A 25,427-nucleotide genomic window follows, 5' to 3' on the forward strand; every position below is an offset into this window, starting at 1 on the left:
AAATTATTTCCTGGTTTTGGAAAAATATCTGTTATCTTTTATACAGAAAATTGACTGCAGTTTCCTTTGCTTTGCCGTGTGCTGTTTGGCTCCACAAACATCTCCTTTGGTAAATCAACAGAAATGACGTGTTATTAATTTTAATACATTATTAGCCACATTCGGTATTCATAAATGTTAGTATTTAAAACGAAAACTTTGACGTTTACCCTAAGCTTTTTGGACTTTGACTCTGTGATTATGTAAATTATGTGTAAGACTGTTTTTGCCAAATTTATAACTGATCATATTGATTGTGGCTGCATCCAAAACTGCATATTAGCATAATGAATAGTATGTCAACAATAGTGCAGCATTAGAAGTGCACAGATCAGTACAGTATGTATGGTATAGCAGTTATGGCTGGGAGACTAATTGAATTTCATTTTCAGCTACGATTTTGGCTTCCAGTGATTACGAAATCATGATAATCGAAATAAACCAATTGAGCCACGTTCTGTTTCCCAACTGTTACAAATCGAGCATGCCACTTTTTGTGCCCCTCCCTAAAAGCCCAAACTCATCTACTTTTCTTCATTATTTTATACATGTTTAGTAGTTTTCAGTAGGTTGTGAAAGTGCACTACAACATAGTTGATCTAATTTATTTTGATCTCATGTATTTTTAAAAATATTTATTTAAATGTATATATATTCATATGTTGTATATTATTTATTTTATTTATTTGTCTTTTTTAAATTTGAAAAATTTATTTTTTACAGTTGAATTATATTCAAAGTTCAAGGAAATAGACGGTCAAAAAGACATTTTTTTCAAAAAAAAGTTCAACAAATGCCTGATGTTTCCAAAGTCAATGAGTAATCATGTTTAATAATCATGATCTCAATATTCACCAAAATAATTGTGATTTTGCTACATTCAAGCAAAAAAAAAAAGACTCTTCACTGGTTCTTTATTAAAGAAAATAGTTCTATGGAACACTCAAAAACTTTGAATGACTAATGTGTTCTTCTGTTGTTACAATGTCAAGCTTGTCACAATACAAGAACCCTTTTTGGTGCTACATAGAACCATCTACAGCACATTCTCCATCAATCGGAGGAACTCTTTCACAACGCCAAGAATCCTTTAATCATGCAAAGGGTTCACTGAGTGTTCATGGTTCTATATAGAATTATTCTAGTTATTCTTGTTCTATATATTTTCATTACTAAAGAACCCTTGAAAAACCGTCTTTTTAAGTGTGGGATGCTCTGATTTTTCTCTGTACTTGGACACTTTTGTTTGGTCATGAGGGACAGGGATGCAGTCTCACTTCCTGCTCTAAATTGCAGGGGCATGGCTAAAATAAGGCTCTACAGACTAAAACTCTTTATGTTTTGGTAGTGACATTAAAATGTGCGACTACGATTTTTATGTGAAAATTAAACATATCGTCGCTGTCCAGTGAAAAACATGTATCTCCATTTTTTGCAATTTTTACTTTTCTGCATCATTTGAGCTCAGTAGCTGTTTGCTACATTGTGTGAAAATTTCATGATGATTGGACCAATAGAAATGGTCCAAAATTGCTAAGAATAAAACCTTTTCTGTTAACTTACATTGAAAGTAAAGAAGGTTTTTGCCCTCTCCTGTAAAGTTACTATTTTGGAGATACTTATTTTTCATTTGACAGTGACAATATGATAAATCAAAATCTTTAAACTTCATTTTAAAAGAAATCAAAAAGATCTTTTTTAAGTATTAATTTCACAATAAATTTAGGTGTTAGCGTTTAGCACTGACCTGCCAATAGAAAGTACCCTATATATGATTCTGTATATATTTAGCTTAATATATCTTTTCATACCTTACATTTAAATAGATAATCCTTGTAAATATCTAAGTTCTGAATACTTAATTTTTTATTTTTTTTATTTTTTTTTTTGCTATGATACTAATTAAATAGAATGGTCCACATATATATATATATATATATATATATATATATATATATACGTCAATTTTCAAGCATAACAGTATTACACTTTTTCATCAACATATGTGCCTTTATTTCAACATATTTGCATATATGTATGTTTACTGACATATTTCTGCAACATTGAGATTGAAGTTTAAATCATTTGTTTTCTGAATGTATTTCAATGTTGATGAAAAGGCACAAACGAGGTTATTTTATTGTTTTTCCACTTTTCTCTTAGGACTACAACACTGAGCCAAACCAAGCAATAAACTAAATGTAAATAAATAAAAAATCAAACCCAGCTGCTTCTGTATTTCTCTACTTCATTTTTGAACAATTTTTGAACATCCAACAGTTTCACAGGGGCTTTACCAAACTCCGTGAGAGATTGCCCTGCTGCCACCAGATGGCGCCTTTGGCATTCTGTTATCTTTATGTTGTTAAAGTATCTTATAAAAACCTGCACCCAACATGGACACTGTACTTTAGCTTACACTCACAGGTTTCAAGTGTTAAAGTAATTAAAGTATTTTAAGAAAGCGTTACAGTGAGGGGAAACAAGTTTACATTTCATAATGTTTGCACTCACATGCTGCTATGATGCTAATCTGTGCATATATATATATATATATATATATATATATATATATATATATATATATATACATACATATACACGAATCAGGCATAATATTATTACCACCTCCTTGTTTTTAGGCTCATTGTCCATTTTATCAGCTCCACTTATTGTATAGGTGCATATTGTAGTTCTACAATTACAGACTGTAGTTCATCAGTTTCTCTGCATACTTTGTTAGCCCCCTTTTACCCTGTTCTTCAGTGGTCAGGACCCCCATGGACCCTCACAGAGCAGGTATTATTTGGGTGGTGGATCATTCTCAGCACTGCAGTAACACTGATGTGGTGGTGGTGGTGTGTTAGCGTGTGTTGCGCTGGTCTGAGTGGATCAGACACAGCAGTGCTGCTGGAGGTTTTAAACACCTCAGTGTCACTGCTGGACTGAGAATAGTCCACCAACCAAAAATATCCAGCCAACAGCGTCCTGTGACCACTGACGAAGGACTAGAGGATGACCAACACAAACTGTGCAGCAGCAGATGAGCTATCGTCTCTGACTTTACATCTACAAGGTGTACTGACAAGGTAGGAGTGTCTAATAGAGTGGACAGTAAGTGGACACAGTGTTTAAAAACTCCAGCAGCACTGCTGTGTCTGATCCACTCAGACCAGCACAACACACACCAACACACCACCACGTTAGTGTTACTGCAGTGCTGAGAATGATCCACCACCCAAAAAGTACCTGCTCTGTGAGGGTCCATGGGGGTCCTGACCACTGAACAACAGGGTAAAAGGGGGCTAACAAAGTACGCAGAGAAACAGATGGACTACAGTCTGTAATTGTAGAACTACAAAGTGCACCTATATAGTAAGTGGAGCTGATAAAATGGACAATGAATGTAGAGACAAGGAGGTGGTCATAATGTTATGCCTGATTGTGTGTGTGTATGTATGTATGTATGTATGTATGTCCTGTGTAATGTGTTGCTGTTGTGTGTTGCACTATGGCTCTAAAGAACCACATTTCATTCCAATTTCTAATTCATTCTAATTTAATAAAAGTGTTTCATTACAAACTCTATCATCAGCATGAATTTCAGTTTCGTAGTATTTGGTGGTGTGTCCTCTTTTGCTGTAATGACGGCATATACTTGAGATGCATGGACTCCACAAGTTTGTGTAAAAGCCTCTGATCAGCAGATCAAATCCACCTCGTCTTAAGTCGTCCGAACACGAGCTTCACTGGAAGAGATGAGACCAAAAACAAGCTGACCTCAACATGGCCAATTTCTCAAATTTGCTTCGAGTCATGACCTAGAAATAGTGCAGAATTAGAATACTTCTTAACTTTACTCATGATAACTTTACTTTGTTTTAAATTTTTAGAAAAGATTCTAAAACTTTAACATTTCCAAAGTGGTCTCAGACTTTTGGATCCCACTCCCAACTCATTCTCTCTCTCTATATATGTAAATATAGGAAATTTCATTGGGGATAATTCGGGAATTGAGTTGGTATCCATGTAATGAAGGTTTAGGTTTTGGACTTGTAGAAGACTCACTGCATTTATAACTATGACAAAGTATGGAATACTGAAATACGTAATGTTATGTATTTTGGAGAGATCAGCCACAAATACTGCAATAAATGCATTTCCAGGTAAAATAAGACAGTTGAGGCACTGCACATGAAATATTTTTATATATAAACACTATTTCCAAAGTATTCTTGGAAACTCATTTTATATGCCAGTATAAACATTTTGCCAGAAGAAATTATATCACAATAAATGAAAAAAATAAAAAAACATCAGTTGCGATAGGGTTCAACAAAGCTTTTGTGAATATGCTTGTGTCTTATAGGTCAGACTTACACTGAGTAGGATCTTTATATGAAAAAATAAAATCATGTAAAGCCATGTAACCACATATGTCAAATTATATAAGTTATGTCATGAAAAAATACCAAAGGTAGATATTTGTGCGTTACATTGTTAAAGCATGCCACGGTCTCGGTGGAGGGTTTTCGGTTTCATGGCCCATCCTGAAATGACAATCACTCATAAACGATCAGTATCAGTATCACGTAGATACACTGTGGAAGGGTCACTGCAAAAAGGTTTCTGTGCAATTGTGATGGAATAGCCATTAATCAGAACTGGAAAGGAGGGGGTCATTTTGTGTCAAATCACACCACCCATTACTGAGCCACTACATTTAAGGATACGAAGTGATGCCAAAGGCAGATTGTCCTGCAAAAAGAACACTCAATGTACTCAGTCAGCTATGGTCAGCGGTTTTCATTACCTAAGAATAATTTTATAACCATGGCACCAATTTGGGCCAAACATATTTCTAGTAGGGACAGTGCTATTTTCTATAATTATAATCAATGCCCACATTAAATCTTTAATTAAATAATAGTCTTGCCCTTTTCTTCCACATTTTACTATACAACACTAGTGCAGTCCTTTAGACAGAGCACAGCGAACGCAAGCTCACTGTGGGCTCTTATTTAAACGTCCACAAATGAGTTCATTCTTAGTCAAAACCCTGATGTCCACTGAACGGTGAGGATTCAGATAAATGGGAAGGAGTCTTAGAGGTTGCAGCAGTTGGCTTTGCCGTTCTCAGAAAGGTAGATTCCATTTACGAGTGGAGGAATGGAGAAGGAGGAGCTGTATTCCACAGGATGGCGTTCAATCTGTGGGAAATTGGAATGGGGTTTAGTATGTTATTGATAGAGACATTTTTCCAAGCAAAAAACACTGCAATGCAAAATAGCAGCATACCAGATAAAGCCTGAAATATCTGCTAAGTGTCTCCTGACAGGAGAGACAAAAAGATTTGGAGTGTTGTTTAAAAGTGCTGCTTGATGAACAAATCAGTTCAAGCAGAAATGAAACTCCATTTTGGCTGATTCTTTTTTATCCATGATCTAATGATGGCTATTGTCGTCATGCTATAATATATAACCAGCAGTATCATTAGAAATGGGTTTATCCAGCACTTTGGGTGATGGATTTGTTTGGGTTAATTCTCTTGTCCTTGCGTCAGTGTCAGACTCAAAACTTGGAGCTGTGGGTTGAGTTGGGCTCGGGCTGTGCAGGCCTGTATTCAGGTTTCGACCAAGATTTCAGGCCCAATTCAAGCTCTAATAGTCATGTTCTATATTTTAAAAAATCACAACAACATACATATGAAAAGAGTGAGGGTACTAGTCCCAATGACACATGACAGAAGTATGCGTTTTTGTAGCAATATACACTATTGGACAAAAGTTATGGGATACCTACACATTACACCTACAGGAGCTTTTATGACATTCCCACTATACTAAATCTATAGGCATTAATATGGAGTTGGTCCCCCTTTGTAGCTATAACAGCTTCCACTCGTCTGGTAAGGATTTCTACAAGATTTTGGAGTGTGTCTGTGGGAAGTTTTGTCCATTCATCCAGAAGATCATTTGTGAGGCACTGATGTTGGGAGAGAGGGCCTGGCTCGCAATCTCTGTTCTAGTTCATCCCAAAGGTGTTCAGTGGGGTTAAGGTCAGGGCTCTGTGCAGGACATTCAAGTTCTTCCACACCAAACTCACCCAGCCATGCTTTTATGGACCTTGTTTTGTGCACTGGGGCTCAGTCATGCTCGAGCAGAAAAGGACCTTCCCCAAACTGTTCCCACAAAGTCGGAAGCTTATAATTGTCCAAAATATCTCGATATGCTGAAGCATTAAGATTTCCCTTCACTGGAACTAAGGGGTCTAGGCCAACCCCTGAAAAACAACCCCACAGCATCAACCCTCCTCCACCAAACTTTACACTTGGCAAATGCAGTCAAGCAGGTAACGTTCTTCTAGCATTCACCAAACCCAGATTCGTCCATCAGACTGCCAGATAGAGAAGCGTGATTCATCATAGGACTGAATGAAATACCTGCATTCAATGATAAAGAGCTGTGTCCCAATACTTCTGTCCATATAGTGTATGTCAGGCCAGCCCAAACATAATTTTTATTCATTTCTAAACTCTTGTCCAAGAAAGTAGTAGGTAGAAATGTGAAAGTCTCTATTTTCTAGCTTCGTTTATAGAGCCACTACTGCTCTTGATTTTTTATTAATCAGTCAAAATGAACAGTATTCAATGTTATTCCAGTGCAATTTTTAACAATAAAACAGGTCTGGACCAGTTAGTCAACTTTGGACAAGTCTAATAGTCAACTTGTTGTTTACTTAAAAACAAAGGTGCTCTATAATATTTGTATGAAACAGATTGCAGTACACTGTAGGATGTGTTGGTGGCGATATTGGTTTTGTTGTTTCATTGCACAATAGAAAAATGACATCACTTGTCACACAAACTGAACATTCAACATGCTTTGACAGTTTCATTATTTGACTAATCGAATAAAAAATGATAAATTATACAAAAAATTGTTAGTTTACTTATACATAAGTAAATGAATCTTTGTGGTATACCAAATTATCTGATATAAGTGTACAAATCATAAGCAACCATTAAGTAGAAAGTAATAATCCTTACCTGTGTCTGCCCATTGCAGTCATGGTATTGCTGGGAGACACTCTGACTGTTGGAGAGAGCAACACCAGACACCATATGACAAGACGGTGGACTGATGCAGGCATCTTCTTGTGGAATTGAAGATGTGCCCACCACTGGCTCATTCCTCATCCACTGAAAATAACAGGATGCCTGTGGTGGACTCTGGTTGTTGGGTATTGTCTTCTTCAAGCATGATGCGATGGTCACTGCCTGGGCCTGAGGATGTGGTTGATCTGCATTTGTGAGTGGAGAGCGGCTCTCAAACATGCAACTGCTGAGTGGAGAACAGTGGTTAGCTGCCAGTCTATCGCTTGATATATAGTACGCGTCATTGGTTATGCTTTTGCATTCATCAGCGGAGCTCGGAGAAGTTTCTGGCAAGAGGTGCATGAGAGGGAATTCAGGTGTTTCCAAATTCTGATAACTCTCGGGTACAAGTCTATTCTTGACAAGGACAGGACAGGACTGCTCTGGCAGTGCCTGTTTCCACCGTTGTGAAGGCTGCATGTGGCTTTGCTGGGGGAATTCTAGGAGATTTGGGCAAGGGGGACTTACTTCAGAGGATATGCGATTCTTGCATGGGGACAAGGACGGACTGTGGTTCCCTGTACCCAAATCCATTTTGTTCCAGTGGTTGGCTGTTGGTTGGCTTGACTGGTGAAAGCCGTTTTGCAAATGATGCATCTGTGGGGTTTCAGTCTGGTTTATAGGACAGGACCCAAACTGGCAAGAGGACACTGGAGATGTCTGCACCTTGGCCTTGTCTCTGCCATTCTGTAAAGTTTGCTGTGGTTCCCAACTATTAGAAGGGGTAATGAGGGTGCTTGGTGTTGTTTTTTGACCCAAGTGCTTCTGGGTCTGGTTGAACAATTCTTTGCTGCCAAATGTAAAGAGGCCAGTCTGTGATAAATTATTTACAAAGTTCTGCAGGGATGTATCCTCCTGATTTCCTGGAATGCTGAGTCCCACGGTAGCATTTGGACCTAAATGTGAAAGTCTCTGTGAGTTCTGAGTTGCACTAACTGCTGTGACCATTTCTTGCTGAGCCCTTCCAATAAAGTCCAGTCTGTTTAGATCAGCTTTGGCTGCTCCTCTGCTATCAAAGCTGTGACCCGTGGAGAATCCACATTCAGGATTCACTGTAGTTGCAGGACACTGCCCAGACTGCCCTCCGAATGGGTTGGTTTTGGCTGGTGCAGGGGCAGTCGGTTGTGGTGGTGGACCGTTGTTGGTCTCCTTGTATAAGGCGTCCTCCACATAGGAGAAGATGTCGTTCGTGAGGATTTCATCAAAGCTAAGGACTTTTTCACTGCCACTGCTTTCTTTGGCTATCCTCAAAAGAGCATTTTCCCACTCCTTCAACTCCATGCTGTCCACCTCCATTTGCTGAAGGGCTGTGCAAAGGTCTCCATCTTGAGCCAACTGTTCCAAAGCATCAATCATGGACACAACAGTGTCCTTCTCCTCCTCCTCCTTCATGGTTTCATCTTGCAGAGCATGACTGGGCACATTGAAGAGAGCCCAGCTATCCATGAAGGCTTCGTCTACTGTAAACTCAGGCTCAGCGGGATGCTGATAGATGGTCTTGTCCTGTTTCTGAATGGAAGCGAGGATTGAGCTCGGATCCATAGCCTTTTGGTCAGTCCCACTCAGAATGGAAGGCTCCTTCTTGTTGCTTTCTGGGATTATTATGTCAAGAGTGGGAGAGGTATCATAGAGGACCGCTTCGCCTGTGGTGAGGCTAAAGGGAAGCTGCAATCTCCTCTGGCGCAAGTGCTCCTCTCCTTCAGCATTACTGAAAGGAAACAGAAAGCAAATAAGTTCACAGTTAATTACAACTTAATTTCTGCCTCCTTTTTGGCAAATGCGGCAGTGTATGCCGAGAAAACCTCTATATCCAGGTTTTCAATTAAGCACTTTGCCCAAAAGTGTGTTTGCTCGCTTGGGTGGAAGTATTTTTTTATTTAAATGCAATAAATTACAATGGAAACATATTTGCGGAGGAATGAATATGGAGTAATGTGAACAGAATAAAGTCATATGACTGATCAGATGTTGCCATTTTGGCCAGCCATAGCTACAAACATGACAGAAGATGGCAGATACCAGTCAATTGAACAAATTAAAATGTGCTTTTATCTCATCAAAAAAAACATAATTATATTAGACGGTAAACATATGTAAGGTTTCCACACTCATGTGATGTAAAACAGCAACAAGAAGCTGCTGAACAGTAAAGCTTTCTCTGTAGACTTGCTCCATAAATCTCCATGTTTTTCACGTAATTTTCAGTCATCTGCTTGAATTTAATTCAACAGCTGGAAGGAAATCTGGCTACTATCAATTACATTATGAGAACTCTACTAATTATTTTGATGATGAATCAAGTAATCCAAGTTTTTAAAAAAGATCAAACAATAAAAGTGGAGTAAACTATAAGAAACCATGCACAGCCTTCAAAATGGCAAAATAGAAAGACTTTAACAATATATATATATGTATATATATATATATATATATATATATATATATATATATATATATATATATATATATATATACACATATATGACTTTTTACTTTGACAGACCTCTGAATCTCTGTATTACCATATTTTGAAAATATGTATTATTGCCTGCCATGCACAACATGCCAACTATTAAATGCTGACTGATTACTGATACTGGTACCACTTACACCAAAGCTCGCTGCCGGGCAATAATAAAGTCAGGCCGTCCACTTTTGTACACAAGCCTGGCATTCGCCTGGACCCATATCCATCCTCCATTCTTGGTTAAAAGTCGGAAAACTGTCATTCCACTCTCTCCTGTCTTTATCACTAAGAGAAGAAAACATTTACAATCAACAAATAAACAAAACACTACGGTACATTAACATTGTTTAAACACTAGTATGGCCTAGGGATTTGCATTCCGACTAAATGTGACATTCAAGTGTTCGGAAGAGATAATGAACGGATGTCCAGTTATCCGCAGGGAAGAAAAAAATGCAACGACAAAAAAGGAAAAATAGACTTTGGCCAAAATTAGCGTAGGGACTTTTTAGATAACAGCACTGGAGGTTAAAACATCAAAATGTTTTTTTTTTTTTTTGTTTATGTCGGATTAGTAACGGTGGCCGCCTCTTCAGGTAAGCTAATGCTTTGACACTGGTTTAACTGGCTCCACATTGGATGCTAATGAAGACTCGTCATCTGCTACACAAAGTCTGTTCTCGTTAGTGAACGATGTGACGTTAGCTTGTCAGAGAAATACATTTTTTTACTGTTTTTGGACCGAACAGCTAGAGTGGTTAACCTAGTTAGCCTAGCCATGCCAGAACACCAGCCGTCTGCCTTTTCAACCACATGCTTAAAGGGGAATTATTCAGATTTTTTTAATTTTCTATATAATTCAGTGGTTTAGATGTTAACAGAGTCATTCAGAGTGGTTTGGTGTGAAATGGTTCATGGTAGAGTCTCAGATTTCTTTACAGTGGTGGTGAGAGGAACCAGGGGTCACCATATCTACAACACAAATACAGCCATTTTATTTACTATCCAAAACACCAGTGACCCTACACATGCCTTCTGAGTTTTTATATGCAATGTAAACTACTCCTAACCACTGTGTTTAATTTCTTATATTGTTTATGCTGTTTTCATTTTGCTCTTGTTTATGTCAAAACTCTTTAAATTGACTGTGTATGAAATGTGCTACGTAAACAAGTTTGCATACAATGCCCTGCATGTAGTTTAAAAACACATTTTAGGCCAAAAGCTTTTACAAATGTCATAAAACAACGTATCAGGCATCAGGCAGTGTATTCATAACCACTTTATGTAATAACTTTCTGTAAGGGAGTTTTTAGAGGTGGACGCCTGGTTCCTACCTCATCACTACTGTGAACAACTGACATCAAACCACTCCGAATGGCATTGTTTACATCTAAACCATTGAGTTTAGTTAGAACATTTGGAAAAAAATGGAATGGAATTCCCCCAGAATGCATCGTTGGTGATGTGTTATTGTTCAGGCAGTTATGTCGTAGTGCTAAAGTACAATATACTAACTCACAAAAAACTGAGACATTTCACAGTCCTGACAAAACATAAAACCGTCAGTTCCCTGAATCGCTGTACAGTACATTTCATCTTTCTCTGATGAAATATGACAAGTACATGAAAAGTGTTTTCAGTATTCAAATTTAGGCACCACGAATGGTTAAGCCAAACTAAACTACCCAAGCACATCCCTACAACGGCCATAGCAATAAACAATATATGTCAATTTCATAAAGAAGACAAGAGCTCCAGTACACAAAGAATGAACACTGGTGTGAACATTAACATACTTCTGACATGATTGTCGGCACAATGCATCATATCTGCAGCGTGAATGAACTGATAGCCAGACCCTTTCATGCACAGCTCCATTTCTGAGTAACCCAATAAGACTTTGCCCCTAAAAAAAGACAAACAGTTCAGTATTTCACTGCAAAAAATGACATCTTGTCAAGTGAAATGATCTTAAATCTAATCAATATATCTGAGATAGTTGTAAGCTTACTATAACATTATTTAATTTATTTCTAGTCATTTTGTATGTGTTTTGGGTGATGTCCAATGATCTCACTTTATTGGCAGATAATTTAGTTTGGTTTAAGAAATGTGCTTGAAACAAGCCAGATTATCTGCCAATATAGTGAGATAATCTGACTTACTGAAATAACTTAGTATTAACAAGTAAGACATCCCTAGAAATAAGATGTATCGTCTTCTAATAAGCTTTAAACAATCATAAAATGAGAAACATTAGATATCGATTAGATTTAAGATAATTTCACTTGACAAGATGCCATTTGTTGCAGTGTCCAGTCCAAGTCAAGAAACAAAATAACAAAAATAGTGATATGATAATGATAGTGATAAATTATTATAATTATAATAATAATACCTGGAGTCAATGCCCAGAGGAGTAAAGTCCAGCTTATGCTTGGTCTGAAAAATGAGTGTCTTTGTACGTATCTCCAGAATGGCTGGTGGCTGGACAGGAGTGGCGATGGCAAAAAGGGCAAGCTGTGGCTGGAGTACAGAACCATCCTCAGCCTTCTTGTTCTGCCCAATGAGGAACTTCAATCTTCCCTGAAAATTCAGTTTCTGAAAGAACATTGAAAATATTGAATATACAATGTATTCAAAGCCAAAAAGGTCTTGTAATACAACCCCATTTCCAAAAATGTTGGGACGCTGTGCAAAATGTAAATAGAAACAAAATTCAGACAGAGATTTTATTGTTTATTGAAAAATATATGCCCATTTTGCATTTGATGCCAACAACACATTCCAAAAAAGTTGGGACCGGGGCAACAAAAGGCTGGTAAAGTTGTGTAATGCTAAAAAAAACACCTGGTAGTTGATTGGCCACATGTCAGTGACACGGTTGGGTATAAGAAGAACAGCTCAGAGAGGCTGAGTCTTTCGGAAGTAAAGGTGAGGAGGGGTTCACCACTCTGTGAAAGACTGCATAAGCAAACAGTGCAACAATTCAAGAATAACGTTTCTCAACGTAAAACAGAGGAGAACTTTTGCTTTTCATCATCTACGGTACATAATATCATTAAAAGATTCAGAGAATCTGCAGAAATCTCTGTACGCGAGGAACAAGGCCAAAAACCAGTATATGCTGGCCATGATCTTTGGGCCCTCAGACAGCACTGCATTAAAAACAGACATGATTCTGTAGTGGAAATCACTGCGTAGGCTCATAAACACTTCTGAAAACCACTGTCTGTGAACACAGATCATCAGTGCATCCATAAACGCAAGTTAAAGCTTTAAAACACAAAAAAGAAACCATATATAAACAGGATCCAGAAACGCTCCCACCTTCTCTGGGCCCTAATAACATTTGGCGCATTATGAAATGAAAAAAAAGGACAAAGGAGACCTTGAACTGTTCAGCAGCCGAAATCCTATATCAAACAAGAATGGGAAAACTTTTCACTTTCAAAACTACAGTAGTCGGTCTCACAGAGTGTTACAGAGTGTTGTTAAAAGAAGAGATGATGAAACACAGTGGTAAACATGCCCCCGTCCCAACTTTTTTGGAATGTGTTGCTCGCATCAAATTCAAAATGGGCATATATTAAAAAAACAATAACATTTCTCAGTTTCAGCATTTGATATGTTGTCTTTGTAGTATTTCCCTTTAAAAATATGGTTTATATGATTTGCAAATAATTGCATCCTATTTTATTTACATTCTGCACAGCATCCCAACTTTTTTGAAGTTCAATGCTTGAAGGCATTTTTGCAACATATGATATGTATCAAATGTTTTTTTTTTTGAGATTTGTGAACCATTTGGAATAAAGTGCACTGTAAACTAAACAATCTAATAACTGGCAAAAATAAATTAATAATGTAAGATAATGAGCTGACATCCAATCAGCTGCTTGTTACTATGCAGTTGATGCAGTTACGACAATTGGTCTCTATAATCAATCTAATTTTATATACAGTTGCTTAGTGCTGTAGAAGTGCAGGCTAGAAGTGCTGGCTAACCCTAATACAGACAGAAAAACCCATATTGGATGCATTTCATCATTATAACAAAGACAAATCATCATATTGTCCAGTCCTATATACGATATTTGTAGGCTTTTCTAGGAAGATACATATCAGAATGTACCAGAAACCCAGATGAGTTGTCCAGAAGGCACCGGAAGCGACATACAAAAGCTCTCTCGAGAAAAGAGGAATTTTCTGGTGGGATGTACTGTGGGTCGTAGGTCATGATATTTCTTGTGATGTCACTGCTGTTCTGCATACCTTGTGGGTAAAATAATATGAAAAAATGTTAACCCTGAAAACAGTGAGTACTTAGTCAACATAGCACACATCCTGTCCAGAGCACTAAAAAGCAAATTATCAGAGAAACAGATGGACTACAGTCTGTAATTGTAGAACTACAAAGTGTAGCTTTATGGTAAGTGGAGCTGATAAAATGGACAATGAGTGCAGAAACAAGGAGGTGTACTTAATGATGTGGACGGTCAGTACAAATGTGGCTTGTATATAAGTACCCATCCTTGGCAGAGACCACACTTATGCACACATTTATTATTTATTATTAGATCAGTTAAACCTATTGCAGCGAAAAAAAATAAAATGTCACCTGTGCAAAAGTTATGGCACATTTTCCAATATGTTAAACAAACAGAAATTATGCACTAAAAGTTGCAATATGCCATAACTACAATATAATATGCCATTTTAATTGTGTTCTCTGTAGAGGATGTGTTCACTTATTTTCACTAGGAAAATCAAACATTTGCATATGATATAGTTGTAGACAATACATAGAGTAGTAGTGTGGAAGCATATGTTTGCATTTAAATTTCCCACTCAGTTATGCAATATTGAGCTCAAAATGAAAATTCAAATTTGCCATTTGGTATACTAGTATTGACATTTCACTTACACAAAGATTTAGATGCTTTATGAGCAGCTTTATTTAAGTTAAAATGTATTTATTAAATGTATTATTGAAGAGAACACCAAGCTAGAAGGATAATTCAAAAGTAAATAGGAAACAGAACCTCTTCTCTTTGCAACTACATATTCTCGCCTACCACACTCATACTGTGTCAAAATGTCTTTGAAAATGCCTTTGACCAGATTGCATTTTCATTTTCATGGTCTTCCCAACCTGTCAATCATCCTTTCAGGGCAGGGCCAATGACATGCACAGTATTTTGCCATGTTTCTAGCTTGGTGTTCTCTATGATGATGCAATTTAAATGCACTTAGAGAGTGAAATGCAGATGGGTTTTAATATATATTTTAATTATAATGACAGCATTATTGCATAATCACATGAATCATACATATGCAGTTCTATAAATATATTTTAATATACATAAATTATAAATAATATAATTTAATACAAATAAAGCATAAAGCACCTAAATCTTCATGGAAGTAAAATGTTAATACTAGTATACAAAGTGGCAAATTAAAATCACAGTATTAAAACTGAATTCTCATTTTGAGCTCAATGTTGTACAAAGAAATGGGAAATTACATACATTTTTAATTAAATACATTTTAATTTAGTATTAGTAGTATTAGTATTAGTAATAGTAGTATTATATATAACATAAAATATTATTAAAATATATATTTTTTGTTTCTTTCTTTTTTTCTGTATTAAAACTCTGCTTTAAGGCAGATTCACTTACCATCACCATCCTTGTCCACATCTAATAGTTTTGGGTTGAGAGCGAAATGGAGCTGCCTGCGGAATATGGCTCTGTCATCGATGTGGATGAATTCAAACACACTCTGATGGACCATATCAGACTGCAAAGGAAGAAGAGAAGATATTAATAATCAGACTTAAAAAGACTTTTAGAGCACAATATCTCTATCTCTCACATTTGTGAAATAAAATGCCCACATAGTCAGTGACCAATACTCAATAATCTGTTGAAACATGATTGTTTTTAGGGCTGTCAAAGTTACTCGATTAAACTCAATAACGTGACATAAACATAAAGCTAAAATTAACAATGATTAGTTTGCAGTGTTCATGTTTCTAATGCATATTTTTGATTGTCTCCTGGTCAGGCCTGGGACCACAGCAGCGTCACGCCCTCGGCAAGATCTCCTCTCCTATATTTTCGGTGACTTGCATAATTAACTTCGACTCTGTACTCAGACGGGCGTTATGGCTCAGTTTTAAAGCTTTAATACCCAGCTGTTCATTTCAGCACTAAGAATAAGATTTGTATTCAGTACTGGAGAATGCAGAAAGAGCATGAGCTTAAATAACTCTGGTGTGAACTGAATCTAATACGAAACTGTCTCACTCATTTGTAGCATCACTACACAGGTATTCCTTGTTTGTTTTTTTCCATTAAAATATTTTGAATCTTTGAAAGACTGTGCATTGTTTTATTACTGTCCAGTCCATTTCTACAATTTGGCCATAATTATTTGATTACTTGATAATCTTTAGATTACTCGGTTATGAATATATATACACTCATCTTCAAAAAAATAGTTGCACCTAAAAGGAATCAACTGACAGGAATGAAACTTGGTGGGTAGGTTTGACATTGTGAGACATGCGGATATTTCCGATTGAAAATGTGTGGGATGCTATTGGATGCGCTATCAACACTCCAGCCCTACCGCAAAATCTGCAAGAACATCTGGCATGTTGCGTTAGCAAACATGGCAGCCCGACGCCATAATGAGAGACACTTCTTCTGTATGTGTAGCTCAATAAAGATGGGGCAGTCATAGGCTGGAGGTTAGCGAACCAGCCCTATGACCTGAATGTTGACAGTTCGAGCCAACAGTACGTGACTGAAGTGCCCTTGAGCAAGGCACCTAACCCCGAACTGCTCCACGGGTGCTGTGGATAGGGCTGCCCACAATTTGTGTGCTCACTGCCCCCTAGAGTGTGTGTGCATTCACTAGTGTGTATGTGGTGTTTCACTGCATGGATGGGTTAAATGCAGAGGTGAAATTTCCCCATTGTGGGACTAATAAGGGTCACTTAACTTAATTGCCCATATCAGTCTTAATTTTTAGTCATTTACTGTTAATGGTAACCTTTATCTTCCTTCCGAATAGCATTGCAATCCAACACTTCCTTCTGGGTTCACCTATTTTTTTGACAAGAGTATTTATTAAATAGTGGTAGCCCTAATTGTTTTGAAGACTTGATTGCTTTGTTACCCCAGCACAGTATGCAACTGGCCCAAAAATCTGGACACATCTACAAGGAGCTGTCTTTAAGCATGGCTGCTAATAAACAAGAGCTCTGAGAACAATGCTTTCAGCAATCAGATACTATGTCTTTAAGCGGACTGGTTTTTCTAGTTGACGCAGATGGAGATATTAGTGTTTAGGTTTCAGTGGCGCTTTAAATAACAATCATTGCAACATATTCCTTAATGTCACCTTACAGAAGCATTTTTGCAGGAGTTTAAGAAAAGCATGTCAAAAAGGAAAACCAGTTCATGGTTGATTATTTACTTAGCTATTTTTCTTTCACTGTTTGCTGAAAGGCGGGGATCCTTGCCAAGAGGTTGAGTAACATGGTGAGCAAATACTGGCACACAGAGGGTCTTTTGATTTTGTTGGGAAAGTATGTGCCTTTCTAGCGTGTAAAAAGAAAGCCTGCTTGCACTCAACAATGAACTGAGCGCTTATTTTGGAAACATTCAAACATCATTTTTAACTAATTACGAAAGATGTTCTTGGGTTCCTAGGAAGTTCTTGGGTTCCAGGTGTTTTTCCCAACTTTGGCAGTCATAAATCATAATCACTCTGTACACCTGCAGCACCTGACACATTTAGTTTCAAACTGACTCCCCCTCCGACAGTTTCTGTTTTATTTTCACAGATTTCATGAGCGAAGAAAATTCCTCACGCATACTGACCCAGGTGGCCGGCGTGCATTCAAAAATCACCATAGTTTGTATGCTGTACGTTATCGCTTATGGTGTGGATAATTTTTGCACATTATTTGACTTGAATGTAATTTGAATTGCAAATATACCGAGCAGAAGGTTTTCTGTCTCTCTGTGATAAAATCCTCTGAAGCCTCAGATCAGGAAAGGTAACTTGAACCAGTTCCTATCAAAATGGTGTCTTGATATTCCAGCCATTTGGAGTGTAAATGAGTGAATAATAAGTGAAGCTGGGTATCTGTTCTGAGAAAAAGCTGCTTCTCCAAGTAAGTATGGTTGTTGGTATTTAAAGCTAAGCAAATACACTGGTTAGAGTTTATTGCCAGTACCATTGGCCATTTTATCAGAAACACTTATTTATTTACCTAGTATTTTGATGCCTTAACCATTTAACCATTGGAAACTTCTCCAGGTAACTTTTTATCACAATTTTAAACTGACAGTAGACTCTCTGTGTGGAGAAGAACTCTGACCAGACAGCACTGAGGCTACTTCAGAGCACAGAGGTGGAAACCTCAACATTTTTCTTAACAAAGATGTCGGTGAGCTTGTTTTCTTTAATGGGATCATGAGCTTGTAAGTGTGCAAAGGATGCAATTGTGGATGCAGACCTCCAGAACTCTAGAGCAAAGAAACTGCTAAACAGTCTGAAACGTATCAACTGGGTTTTAAAAGAATACCTTGCCAGTTTTTGACAGTCTTGGAAAGGTCTGTTTAAAATAAAGGCCACTTGGTTTGACATTTTGTTTCCTAACACAATGAACTCAACACATTTAGGGTGCATTTATACTTGTAGTACATTTCTCTTGGTCTGAAGCGAAACAGAAAGTAATACATAGTTTTAGTTCTGGTTCACTTTTTGTTCACACTGACATATTTAACGCTAAACCAAAAGATGTAAACAAAAAAAGGTAATAGGAGTAAAAGGTCACGTGTGATTGGGCAGATTTTATGTATTTTACAATTACTGTGAAAATGTCCACCGAACTTTCTGAATTGTACTGTCCTCTGTTCTATCTGGGGTCGCTGGTTTTATTTATGTCTTGTTTTGTCGTCTTGTGATATTAGAGTAATAAGTAATAATGAGACTCCCTGCATTACCATGGTTACGATGCAGGACAGAGTGAAATCCTTGTAATAGGCTTGAATGCTCAATGCTTATCCAGAACAGAGAAACCTCAGCACTTTAATACATAATATAATTTATGTGTGCAGTCAAATGTGTATATGGAGTATTTTATAATGACTTCAAATGTCATTTTAAAACCAAACTATCTGTTCTATAATTACAGATTTAGAGCTTATTAAGAGATGATAAACACATGCGTCATCTTTTCCATGAACCACAGAAGTTCTGCAGAGAGGAGTTGACAGTTTGTTCTATCTTTAGTCCGTGTAGTGATCATACTTCAAACAAACCGCATCAGGAGGCCTTGGGCCACTCATTTGGTGCGCACCAGAAACACTTTGAAGGTTTACGGTTGTTCACTGTTGTCCATCAGTTGCTATGCACTCATACAAATAATACTTGGTCAGTGGTGGTCCTATGGTGGCCCCTTTCCACTGATGTATCAGGATGCCTGATAAATTGCAACAAGTTGACTACAGTAAGTAACTATAAACCTGTGAAGTGCATCTATAAGGTGGTTGTTTCTGATAAAATGGCCAGTGAGTGCAGATATGAAGCAATTAACTGTAGATCATTTGAAGACAACATTTTAGCAGCACTCACCTGGTGGAAGCCAAGATAATCCTGAACGGTGGGCGATGCATAGAAGACATATCCCTCTGCAGTTACCACCAATACAAAACCATTGAGAGCCTAGCAAGAAAAAAAAAACAGTGCAATAATATAGTAATGACACTCTTTAAAAAATCATGTTTTATAACTGACCACGTATATTGGAATCATTTAAAGTGTTTATTGAGGGTGAACCTCATTTTAGTGTTCTTTTAATAATGAAAAAGTGTGTTCTTAGGCTTCTAGTAAGTTCTCAGATTCCAAAAGTGGTTCCAAACTGTAACAGTCATAAATCATAATCATTCCATACACATGCAGCACCTGATACATTTAGTTTCAATCTGACTGCCTCTCCAACAGTTTCTGCTTTATTTTCACTCTTGAGTACAATTCAAGATTACGAGAAATGGTGGAAAACTGACACTATCATATCACGTTCCAAAACGATAAGGTTATGTCACATGGTTATACAAGGGAAAGATGTTTCACTTTGACAATAACTGATGCTGATTTTGAGTAACTACTTTCTGAAGCCATTACGTAAGTGTTTGCTGTCCTATTTGTTCATGGGATGAGACATTGGCGGCAGAGATTTTATAAATGGGAAAGTTTAACTACTATTATTAGTCTGGTATTGGAAACAAATAATCATAAACAAATAACCTAACGCTCTGTTTTCACTCACACATGCACTGATGCACGTACCATCACGCTCCGATGCTGTGGAGTGAAAACGTCAGTGGTGTGAAAGTTTTTTCCGGTTTCAACAGAGGGAACGGAATTCCAGCAGTTTGCAAGTTATCTTTAGCCACGGTACAGTGAAAGGAAATCCCACTAAAGACTTCCAGGAGCACTAATGTAATGAATCATTTAGAAACTCGGCATTCCGGTGATATATACAGCATTTAAAGTGAATTCCACTGATGTTTCAAAATTTCTATTTAATTCATTTGCTGAAATGTAAAACAGAGCCACTCAGATTTCTTTACAGTGGTGGTGATAGGAACCAGGGGTGGCCATGTCTACAACACAAACGTAGCAATTTTATTTACTATCCAAAACCACCAGTGAACCTACATGTGTCTTCTAGGACGTTGATGATCATTACATTTCACAATAATATTAGATCACAACAAACAAAATGTAAACTGAGTGTGTTGGATTGAGGCAAATAAACGTAAATGCAGTTATTGAGACACATCATGGGACTTATGAAAACAAAAAAAAGTTCTAACTCTTAACAGTTATGTTATGATTTCGTGTAACTGAGACGCACAGCTGTCTAGCAAACACAGCTTTTAAAAATGCATAGAATGAACAGGAAAAGACAATTGCATCGTTATTTGCAATTATTTATATGACAGTTAATCGTCAGCTAAAATGTCATGATCTTGACAGCCTTAATACTGTTGCAACAGTAATTATAATAAAACAATTTTCCCATTTACCTACAGTGTTCAGATCTACACCATATGATCATTCAGGAGCATTTCTGCCATAGTTATCAAGCTGTCATAAGCTAACACCAACACCCCCCCTGTATGAGAAGCTGTTTAGGCCAAAACTCCAACTTACCTCTCACATTCACTATCAAACCTCTCACACACACTACCAAACCCTCTCACATGCACTATCAAACTCTCTCACACACCATCAAACTCTCTCACACTCACTAGCAAACCTCTCACACACACCATCAAACTCTCTCACACTCACTAGCAAACCTCTCACACACACCATCAAACTCTCTCACACTCACTATCAAACTCTCTCACACTCACTAGCAAACCTCTCACACACACCATCAAACTCTCTCACACTCACTAGCAAACCTCTCACACACACTATCAAACCCTCTCACATTCACTATCAAACTCTCTCAAACTCACTGTCAAGCTCTCACACTCACTATCAAACCCTCTCACACTCACTACCAAACCTCTCACACTCACTATCGAACTCTCTCACACTCACTACCAAACTCTCTCACACTCACTATCAAACTCTCTCACACTCACTACCAAACTCTCTCACACTCACTATCAAGCCCTCTCACACTCACTATCAAGCCCTCTCACACTCACTATCAAACTCTCTCACACTCACTATCAAGCCCTCTCACACTCACTACCAAACCTCTCACACTCCTTATCGAACTCTCTCACACTCACTACCAAACTCTCTCACACTCACTATCAAGCCCTCTCACACTCACTATCAAACTCTCTCACACTCACTATCAAGCCCTCTCACACTCACTACCAAACCTCTCACACTCCCTATCGAACTCTCTCACACTCACTACCAAACTCTCTCACACTCACTATCAAGCCCTCTCACACTCACTACCAAACCCTCTCACACTCACTATCAAACCCTCTCACACTCACTATCAAACCCTCTCACACTCACCATCAAACCCTCTCACACTCACTATCAAACCCTCTCACACTCACTACCAAACTCTCTCACACTCAATATCAAGCCCTCTCATACACTCTATCAAGTTCTCTCACACTCACTTTCAAGAACGCCTTAGAGTTTGATGGCAAGTGTGAGAGAGTTTGATAGTGAGCGTGAGAGGGTTTGATAGTGAGTGTGAGAGAGTTTGAGAGTGAGTGTGAGAGGGTTTGATAGTGAGTGTGAGAGAGTTTGATAGTGAGTGTGAGAGAGTTTGATAGGGAGTGTGAGAGGGTTTGATAGTGAGTGTGAGAGGGTTTGATAGTGTGAGAGGTTTGGTAGTGAGTGTGAGAGAGTTTGATAGTCTGTGTGAGAGAGTTTGCTAGTGTGAGAGAGTTTGATGGTGTATGTGAGAGGTTTGGTTTAGTGAGTGTGAAAGGGTTTGACTGAGTGTGAGAGAGTTTGATAGTGAGTGTGATAGTGATAGTGAGTGTGAGAGAGTTTGATGGTGTGTGTGAGAGGTTTGGTAGTGAGTGTGAGAGAGTTTGACAGTGAGTGTGAGAGAGTTTGATAGTGAGTGTGAGAGTGATAATGAGTGTGAGAGAGTTTGATAGTGTGTGTGAGAGGTTTGATAGTGAATGTGAGAGGTAAGTTGGAGTTTTGGCCTAAACGGCCTCTCATACCCCTGTCTGCTAATGAACTCAGCTGCAAGCGTGTGATAGTCTTCAATGAGGAACGATTGACAGACCAGCTCGAGTACAGTGAAGCCATGCAGAGGAGGAAAGATTACACTGCTTTGTTTGCTGTTGCTGAGCGTGACGACGCTTTCACAAATGTGGCCAGAACAAACTGTCTCCGTTGTCATAACTTCCTTGTTTTTAAGTAATGACCTGACTTACCTTGATGCACCTACATAAACTCTGTCTAGCGACTGGATTATGCAACATGGAATAATGGCTGTCAGTGAGAACCTTCTGAGCTTTACTGAAGGTATCATTAACTCATTATTAGTCATAATGTGCTTATTTTGTACTTAACACTAATCCTTAAAATGGATGTTAAAATATATTTATAAAACACATCATTTGATTCTAATATCTGGCTGGCTGAGTCACGTTCAGAGGTGCAAAATACTCTGTATATTCACTATTACCAGTACAGATGTCCTGATCTGTTCCAGTACAGTTTAATGGATTAGGCATTGGCTACATTAAGCCTGATTCAAGCCAGATCCTTTGTTTCTTGTGTTCAGTGTTCTGATGACACCACTGTTATAGAGGTGACGTAAACAGGCATTAGCTACAACATGCCGCAGAGAGCTACAAGCAGAGCCAGGCCTGACCTCCCTGGGGCCCTAAGTAAAATTCTGCAAAGGGGCCCTCCTACCTGACTCGTGAGCCATGTAAACCATTTGTAATTGCCACACAGTCACACCTGACACCCTAGTGCTCCTACTACAACCCTCGCTTGAGGATTCTGTGCAGGTACATTTTTTGTTCATCAAGGTACAAACAGTGTAAACAGTGTAAATGTACCCTCAAAGGTACAACAGTGGTTTTAAGGTCCAGTTATTCCCAGGTGAAAATAAGTATTTATACCTTTTCATAGTCTCATTTTTTAAAACAGTACAATAAAATAAAAAGCCTGGAGACAAGCCGGGTGTCAATACAACTTCATTGAAATATCATTTCAAGGGATTGTGGTACATTTATTTTCCCTGACTAAAGGTACTGAGATGTACTATTGAGGGGACCACCCCAGTGACCGTTTCATACCTTTTTTTTCTCTTTTTTTTCTAGGAGTGTAGGGAGTGTGCCATCACTCCCATATATTATCCGGATTGGACTGGTCTCCACAGAGACCGTTGCTGCAAAGCGCAAGTTTCATTTCATGCACGCACATATGAACAAATGTTTACATACAACTCGGTTATGTTTTCTGAGCAGTTTGTATACGTCACCCGTTGACGTTCATAAAACATAATAAATATTTGTATTTTACTCCCACAGACTAGAGAGAGATGCACTGCCCAGCTAGCACATCAACTTTTATTTGTTAAAAGTTACTGTTATTTGCTGACATTATACTTGGAGAGGAGAGAACACGAGTTTACCAGATTGCCATTCCCACAATTCACTCTGGTGTTTTTTTCCTGACCAGATGAATAATTTTGCTTTATCCTCTAATCGAAGCTAAAAACAAAACACAGCTTTGACATGAGGGAGAGGCGGTGCTCTTGCATAATTTGCAAGGCCCTATGCAATGCGCGTAGTGAGTGTATAGGTCAGACTGGCTCTGGCTACAGTGCTGTACAAAAGTCAGAGATCATTTATTTACCATTTATTTACCTAATAGGTAACAGCCATTATGTGCAAGTTATTCTTTTTCAGGTTCAGGAAAAAAGCAGAAAACATATTTGAAAGAGAATTACTCGGAAACCTCAACAACTAAATATACTCACTTTTTCAGTATTTAGTGTGTCACTCTTTACCTTTATTACAGCTTCCATTCTTTTCAGGAGACTCACTTTCAGTTTCTCAAAGAAATCTGCAGCCACACCTCCAAAGTTCAGTCTTAGAAGTTGGTTTACTATTATCTGCTTCTCACTATCCAAGTAATCCCAAACATATTCAGTGACTGAGGTCTGGACTCTGGGGTGGTCAGCCCAATGTTCTGAGAACAGCTTCTTTGTTTGACAGAAACTCTCAACGATGAAAGTTTAAGTGCTGTTTATCTGATGGGGAAAGTTTTGGTATCTACCAGGTCTTGCAGGTGGTTGTTAGGAGTCCTGTTTTCTCTGTAGCTTTGAATCATTTTTAAACTCCAGTTTTGGAAACTGCTGATTTTTCACTCATTTTTCTTTGACTTGCTGCTTCCTTACACAACTGGATATATCTAATATTATCAGAAATATCTACTGAAAAATGAGTAACATACTTAATGGCCATTTTGACTGGAAATTCAATAACTGTTTGCAATGTGGAAATATTTTACAATGTATTAGGAAAAACGTCAGTGTAGCCAAATCATCTGGTAGGTCAATCAAACTTGATCATATTTTAGGCAATATTAAACATAAAATTAGTATGCATGGCAAAAAAAAAAAAAAAATCAGTTCAGAATGTGCATATACACATCACAGGTCTTGGTATTGGCTGCTAATCAAAATTACAGTACTTGAATCAGATTGGTGTGCAAAACGACAAACGAATACTGTTAGAAAACTACAGCGCTTGGAGGAAGAACTGTTTATTGCAAATATCAATAACAAACAATTATAATTATAAAGGTGTTTTGTTACTGTTTTAAAAAAAGTGACTTTACTGTTTTAAGGGACTAATAGCAATTTCTGTAAAATCACTGTAATGTACAGTCTCTTTGTTTATTGCTTTAATTCCTTTCTTGCCCCATTCTCAGTAGTAAAACTGGTCATTCTCACCTGAAGGAGCAGGTCCCCTTCTGAGAGGCCCATTGTATCCAGTTCGTTGATATCTAGGCCATTTCCTATGGGAAACTCTAAACTGTTTTTCTTCATGGTGGCTGTAGCAGAGAGAAAAGAAATAGGCCCATATCAGCATGCAAATATGAAGACAATATCCACAGCAGCCCTGCTGAATTTATTACGCTACATATGGACAATATTTGAATGTCAGCACAAGGTGGAATACCACACAATATATCAAGAGAATT

The 25,427-nt window shown here is 37.9% G+C and overlaps 1 protein-coding gene across 1 annotated transcript in view; it reads right to left on the reverse strand.

Moving 5' to 3' along the window:
- Positions 1 to 4,225: 4,225 nt before the first annotated feature.
- Positions 4,226 to 25,427, reverse strand: part of LOC118801529 (aryl hydrocarbon receptor-like) — a 45,191-nt gene continuing 23,989 nt past the window's right edge. Inside the window, exons 3-11 of the mRNA XM_036561840.1 lie at positions 25,177 to 25,277; positions 19,329 to 19,418; positions 15,353 to 15,473; positions 13,801 to 13,940; positions 12,064 to 12,266; positions 11,462 to 11,571; positions 9,806 to 9,947; positions 7,088 to 8,903; positions 4,226 to 5,249 (exon numbers count right to left, since the gene is read on the reverse strand). Of these exons, the coding sequence (XP_036417733.1) occupies positions 5,145 to 5,249; positions 7,088 to 8,903; positions 9,806 to 9,947; positions 11,462 to 11,571; positions 12,064 to 12,266; positions 13,801 to 13,940; positions 15,353 to 15,473; positions 19,329 to 19,418; positions 25,177 to 25,277 (2,828 nt within the window). The 3' untranslated portion in view covers positions 4,226 to 5,144. The remainder of the gene's footprint in view (positions 5,250 to 7,087; positions 8,904 to 9,805; positions 9,948 to 11,461; positions 11,572 to 12,063; positions 12,267 to 13,800; positions 13,941 to 15,352; positions 15,474 to 19,328; positions 19,419 to 25,176; positions 25,278 to 25,427) is intronic.

The sequence above is a fragment of the Colossoma macropomum genome, unplaced genomic scaffold (genome assembly GCF_904425465.1).
Source record: "Colossoma macropomum unplaced genomic scaffold, Colossoma_macropomum, whole genome shotgun sequence".
In the NCBI taxonomy this organism is placed as follows: Eukaryota; Metazoa; Chordata; class Actinopteri; order Characiformes; family Serrasalmidae; genus Colossoma; species Colossoma macropomum.